The sequence below is a fragment of the Saccostrea cucullata genome, unplaced genomic scaffold (genome assembly GCF_032062105.1).
Source record: "Saccostrea cucullata isolate Sc308-1 unplaced genomic scaffold, CSIRO_AGI_Scuc_v1 ctg5077, whole genome shotgun sequence".
Classification (NCBI taxonomy): Eukaryota; Metazoa; Mollusca; class Bivalvia; order Ostreida; family Ostreidae; genus Saccostrea; species Saccostrea cuccullata.
The window spans coordinates 34,511-41,769 of record NW_026930290.1 but is presented as its reverse complement, the minus strand read 5'-3'; the positions used below and the strand labels follow the sequence as shown (position 1 = coordinate 41,769).

Genomic DNA, 7,259 nt, shown 5'->3' with positions numbered 1-7,259 from the left:
GTCAATTTAAAGGGTGTACAGGGATTTTACCCCAGGTTGTGTTTCATACAACCTTCAGGCAACAGGGTGTTTGGAATAAAACAGGTAAATCCCCGTACACCCTATGGACTTGGGGTGTATGGAATAAAACCCAGGTCCAGCAAGGTTGTACAGGGATATACCACAGGTTTTATTCCATACACCCTGAGGCCGAAGGGTTTATGGAATACAGGAAAAAAAATTTTCTCAAAGATGTTGTTACATATTCTTCCTACTCTCTGCCTTTCCGATATAGAGACCAAATAATAATAGAAGGAAAAAAAGCAATATGCTATCAATTAGTATGAGTAATCATGACTTATTCTGAAAACTGACTGCAACAAAAGTATTTTGAATATTGGCATATCCGCAAATATTTTGAATATTGGCATATCCGCAAATTTTTGTTTGTCATGACATACTGTTTTGGTATCCTGCAGATGCATTATATGGGTGTTACAACCTACAGGCCCTTAGTTATCTTTTCATTTGATGCAGAGAGAAGTCTGAAGTTATCAAATGTTACATACCTACACAAGCTGAGCAAGGAGGAGGATGTTGATATCGTTGCAGCAGTGGGCGAGGTGATGAAAGTCAAGCAGATTATTCCAGAGGTTCACATGAAGTAAGGAGAAAGGGGGTTTAATTAAATCAAGTTTAATAGATAGTTAAAAAAATATGACTATAAATCACAGGATAATAAATTACTTGAGTTTGTCTTGAGTTAAGTAAGTTACACTAGACTTCAAAATTTTAAATTCATGGGTAAATAATAAAGACAGTTTAAGTTCAGGGTTAATTATTCTCCAGACAGTGTACTGAATGTAAATATTTTTAGCAGGTCCTTTCGAACAAAAAAATATTTTGCTGCCTTTGCTTAGAGAAAGTTAATTGTAAAATGTCATTTTCAGATTTAAAGGAGATTTACAAGACTGCTTGTGCCAAATATGTGGATACAAAAGATTAAAGAGGGAAATAGAAATGATGAGAAAAACATCATATTCACAAGAAAACTCGGAACATGAAGAAAAATTAATGCAGGTACAGGTGTAAGCATAGATTAATTATATGAATTAGACAATGACATGTATGGATACAGGTTTCTGTCCATGTTTTGACCAATACAGTCACAGACAAAATATATACCTTCCTGATTTTTAATAGACAACCTTGTAACTTGAAGTATACTTTGTATTACACTGTCAAATTATGGTGACAAAATATTTCTTTACTAAAAACAATCTAGTAGATGTGAATTTTTGCAGTTATGGAAAATCTTAATGCCAGATGAGAAGTTAGAGTCCAGAAAATCCAAGCAGTGGTCAATCATAGGATTCCAAGGGGAGGATCCAATGACAGATTTTAGGGGCATGGGTATACTGGGACTCAACCAGTTATTGTAAGTACAGTCACATCGTATTAATCCAGACACTTGTTCTCTTTAACAAATTGTCTTTATTAATGAAGGACCTTGATTACTGAAATATATTTGGTCTAAATTTCATCTGGAAGGTGAAGCATTCATATCAATTATATATAGACTCCATTGTAGCTGCTTATAATGCAGAAACAATACTTGCAAATGTTTGACATTGATGACTTGTCCATATAGCCAAACCATTGCATTTCTGAATTTCACTGTAAATTGTCTTCACCTTTGTGCACAACATAAGAGAGAAATATAAGTGCAGTGATCATATTTAATCTAGTATTGATGGTATAAACTTTTCTTCTTTGAATTTTTCAGATACTTTGCCATACAGTATTCAGATCAGTGTAAACACCTTCTGTCTCGATCTCATCACCCTAAATATGGGTAAGAAGTTCTTATAAGGAATTATTATTGATATTTATTTATTTATGAATACCACTAAGAAATCAATTAAATTCTTAAAGAAACAGTTTTTGATAAATCCTCATATGTATTATATTTATTGAAAATTCAAGATGGGGTGCTCTAATGGACAAAAATCTAAAATTGTGTAAAAATTTTATTTACATGTATTTGATAGATACAGTAATGGAATTAAATATCCCAGATACTTTTTAGGATAGCATCTCCTTTGATAAGTTCATAACAGTAAATGTACTATTCAATATGTTAAAAAAAAATTAACCATGAAAGGGGCAACATTAATATCACTGCAGATGAAATCCTTCTGCTTTTTCAGCTACTCCTTTGCCATTGTGGGTATTAACTTGACCAATATGGTTTATAAAGCCTTAGTCAGTGGATCTCTGCGTACTCATTTCTACAATGTGATAGATGGAGCTCCAAGAGTTCAGGATTTTCATGAAGTTTATTGTAAGTTACACAATTGTCATGTCATATATTGTGTTTTCAAGCCTTGAAAATATTGCATGTTTGTATAATTTTCCTTTGATTATAAAACTCTCATTTCTTAAAGACTGTGAAATAGGTCATTGAGACTTCTGTTTTCTGACATCTCTCGCTTTTCAATGAAAAGATTTGGCATGAATTGACTAAAGTACATGATACTGCAAAAAAAAAAACATCATTTATGAGAGCAACTGATATGATTTGGATGGAATGTTAATATTGAAAAAAAAATAATTCAGAAAACTTTTCCATACGATAATTAATTAAATCAGGTTCAATACATTTTGCATTCTTTGCAGGTCACGTCTTTTGGGAATTTGATCAGTTTTGGTTCAAAGAAGAGCCTGAGGATATTATGCAGTTTGGACCTATGAGAGACAAATTTAACAGAAAATTGTTACACAAGCTATCAAAAACTACCACAATTTTAAAATCTGATTTCCAAATTAAAGAATGAAAATGTGTTCTGATGAGTTTACAATGATATAGCTGATTACTTGTTACATGGTACATGTACAGACAAAGCACCTAACTTTTTTTAATAGCATAATATATTGAAATGTGACCTTTCTTATGCTTTATAGGTTATAACAGATGTTTCGGTAATCCAATTCATGGTTTCACCATAGTAATTTCTTTTACTCTAAAAGCATATCAATCATGGGCTTATTGTTGCTCTTGAATGTACAATAGTACATAATAGTACATTACGGGAACTAACATTTGAATTAGACTTCAGCAGGGAATCCAGAATTTAAGTAAAAGCACAAAATCATCAAAGACCTAATGCACTTCATTCCATTCACTTTTATGCCTTATTTATCATGACATCAATGAATATTCTATGTTTACATTGTTATACAACTTTAGGGGCAGGTAACTCCGTTCAGTTTTACCTAATAGTGTGAGATACTGGTAAATTAAGCTGATTCAAACTATAACATATCAACTGTATATCAGGTACTAAGATTATAGTGAACATATTCAACTAATTCTATTGGTTACTACGTGAAACTTTTGCTTTCAAGTTTTACAAACTTTTTTTTTTATTTTTTATTTTTATTTCATTGAAAACATCAAGCTACAAGTGTTTGAGATTATGGTAGATGAAAAGACATGAACTTTCATCTAGATATACTGTGTTCTGTAGAATAACTACTGTAGTTTTTGTTTTGTTATCATCTGTGATGAAGTACACATGTATTTTGTTTAGTTTTGGAACTGACTAGAAGTTTCACACTAAATCTTACCAATAATTTTGTGGGAATGATATGCATAACATATTATATCCTGAAGGCCAGGAAATTAGAGGTACATTGTAAATTCAAGCTGTGCTAAAAATTGAATAATGTGTGTTAGCACATCCATACAGCTTAAAATGTTTTGACACAAGATTATTTATTTATGTTATGTAAATAAAACTTTTTATGAAAGTATTGCTCTTTGATGCCTGTTTAAATGATTCTTTGAAATTGAGATAATCACTAATTTAAGAAAGTGAGGTCAAAGAAAAGGACAATTGGTAAAAAAAATTGACCTCTTTGATGCCTGTTTAATGACTGATTAATTGTATATTGTTTAACGTCCCTCTCAAGGATTTTTCGCTCATATGGAGACGCCACCACTTGATGGTATAGAGCTGCAAATTTTGTCGTATACTCGGCACTGCAGAGCTATTGAGCAGGGAGGGATCTTTTTCCTGCCAACACATATGTACGCTCTAATCACACATCATTTATAAAAGTAATCACCAAAGTTAAAATTAGGTCAAACATGAAAGTCAAGGTCAAAGGTGAAAAATCTTGCATTTTCATAAAACTTCTTGTTGCAAGTAATGCTTATGTCAAATATGAAAGCCCTATTTCTTCTTAATCAAAAGTTACAAGGAAAGATAACATTTTAAAATAGTAGGTCAAACTAAAGGTCAAGGTCACAGGATAAATTAAATCATAGTATATTTATAAAGGTCATACTGTAAAGGTGATATACAAATTCAGTATAATACATGAATTCAAAGCATTATCTTTTCTCTTTCAATAGTACAATTTAAAGTACATTTAATGGGTTTTTTTTTTTTTTGAAAAGCAAACCAAACTTGAAGGTCAAGGTCATGGGGTAAAAAATCATAGTATATTTACAAAATTCTTACCAAAGGTAATACAGTAAAACTCGGTTATAACGAAGTCACTGGGACCTGTGAAATTACTTCACTCTATCCGTAATTCTTTATATTCTGTATAAGAGATTTGTTAAACTTATGTAGTGGGAGATCCAAGATAACAGCGCTATATCTGTGAATTAGCACTTTCCTTGTTAGTACTAAACAAGTTTTACTGTATACATGTATAACGTACATGCTCTATCTCTTCCCATTCAAAGTTATGACCAAAGTTTAAAGTTTTTGTGGCAGGCAGACTGACTAATGAGATTTAATGTCTCCTCACTTTTGACAAAGCAAGGGACAGAAATATTGATGCAATTATATAATTCTGATCAATATATAAGTATTTTAAAGAGAAGTTTAATTCTTTGAAATAGTCGAGATAAACACTATATTGAGAAAGTGGTTTCAAGGTCAAAAGAAAGGTTAAGGTTATATGATACTGATGTGGTTGTGTGTACAAACACAAAAGGTTTGATTAAAATATCTTGTTTCTTAGATATGGAGATTATTTAATAAATTTTATAAAGTAGAGTCAAAGGCAATGGAAAATATGTTGATGACACTGAATAGTTTTTATGCTCATATCAATCTGAGGCATATATTGTTTTTGTCCTGTCTGTTTGTCTGCAAACTTTAACCTCGCCATAACTTTTGAACCATGAAAGATAGAGACTTCATATTTATTATGCGTACTCCACAAATAAAGCTTTTTCAAATGACACCAAGGTCAATGACCTTGTGACCTTGACTGCAACCTATATGCTAAAAACAGTTGGGTTTTTTTTGCAAACTTTAATCTTTGCCGTAACTTTTGAACCATGAAAGATGATCTTTCACTTTAACTTTTGAAACATAGGAGATAGAGACTTCATAATTGGTATGCATACTCCACTAATTAAGTTTTTTCAAATGACACCAAGGTCAATGACCTTGTGACCTTGACCTATATGCTAAAATAGCCTTTTTTTTTTTAATTTGTTGCCGCCGGGCGCATATTTCACAAACACATCTTGTTATTAGTATGTATCAGCAAATAAGGTTTGCCCTTGAATAGCCCTCATAAGAATGTATCAGTATGTATAGGAGCTTTGATAAAAATTATTTGAATAGTTCTTTGAAACTGAGCTAAACACTATACAGCATGATGGAAGGATGAAGACAGAGCTAGGGGCCAATAGATCAATTGGAAAGGACAAATACTCTATGGCACCATATTCAAAACCAGGCATAACAAAGATTGTCAGCACCCCTTTCTTAAGTTCATATGCGAGTTCATTTATTTAGTAATATACACTGTATAACAATTTGACAGGTTACACAATGAAACTTCTCTGCCTTTAGAGGGAGACGTTGCCTTGTTCAAGGTCAATGACATGTTTTCTAACTGGTTACAAGGTTGTTAACTTGTAACATTTATCCAAAAATGTGTGTAGTTACATGTCACTAAGATAATTAATACATGTAGTTCTCTGTTAATTTACCCTAATTGGCATGTTTGATTACAGAAGTAATTATTCCGTGTGATAATAGGAATTTTAAGGGTTTTCTTTTGTGATTTTACACTAAAAATAGTAATATTTGCTTAACCCTATACTTGAACTCTTTTAATATCGAAAGATTATCATATGTAGCAAACACATTATCTTTTATATTTTTTCCTGGTGTGTACTTCTTTACTTGACTCTGGTTTCCTGTAGATATATCTAAATTTACCAGTCACATAGGAAAAGGGGGCAAAGAAATCTTTGACATGTGACTAATTTACCTTGAGCTATAGATCAAGTTTGCATTTCGTTACGCTTCAATGATTTTTTAAGGAATTATGGCATTTTCAATTTTTAACAGGAACCAGATTATATTTTCCGGTAGGGGACTTGTATTGCTAGTGCAGTGCTCTCAGAATGCTGGTTTTTCTTTCCTTAAACATTAGCAAAACACAGCTATAAGTTATCTTAATGCATTCTCCATTTATCTGCTCTAGAGTCAGACCAGATATTTTCAATAGCCACTTTTACAAGAAATTTACTAGGCCTTATTCAGCATCCAAGGCAAGACATTTCTACATAATATCATGCAAACTTTGATCATGTTGGACAACTAATATGCACCTGGTCCTTCAATGATATATAGAAAATTAAATACTAGGTGAGTAGTTTTTGGGACCACTGTAGCCAGTTCTACAAACATCCATTCCAGATGCATCTTCAATGTAAATTTACAGCACAAGTAGCCATTATAACTATAGAATGGACCTATTCCAAACAACATCGACCATACTTTTCATAAAAAAAAAGTTAGATGTGGTAAATCTGGCTTCAACACATAAGTAAGCAATCTTAGCTAAGTCTAAATCTTATAAGTAAAAATTCTGTCTTAATTTCAAGATAGTTACATCATGTAAGAGCCAGATACTGTAAATGTATTTTATTTGGCGTGTATGATATTTGGCGGAACTAACAAGTTAGCATAGATTTGAATTAGCGCTTTCTGAATATGCTTTATATGAATATATGAAAACAAAACATTTAGTGATGTACTTGATTTAGCAGATCATATTTTCCACAAAAGGCACTAGAATACTCAGCCAAATATAATACGCTTCCAATATACTATATTATATGCTTCTCTGGTCCAGCTAGAGTCTCCTGGTTTTTGACCTCTTAAAACTTAAATCCAGGATACTCAGTCTCAGACTCTGAGAGAGTTACTTAAAGTGTGTTTAAAATAAAAAGACAG

At 32.0% G+C, this 7,259-nt stretch overlaps 1 protein-coding gene across 1 annotated transcript; it reads left to right on the top strand.

Annotated features, from left to right (window-relative positions):
• Positions 1-458: 458 nt before the first annotated feature.
• Positions 459-3,746, top strand: LOC134283611 (ELMO domain-containing protein 2-like; the record flags this gene model as incomplete). The annotated part of the gene is made up of 6 exons (XM_062766117.1): positions 459-643; positions 930-1,059; positions 1,284-1,417; positions 1,766-1,834; positions 2,190-2,323; positions 2,659-3,746. Coding segments are annotated over 6 exons (810 nt in total), but the record flags the coding sequence as incomplete, so codon positions are not given.
• Positions 3,747-7,259: the final 3,513 nt, after the last annotated feature.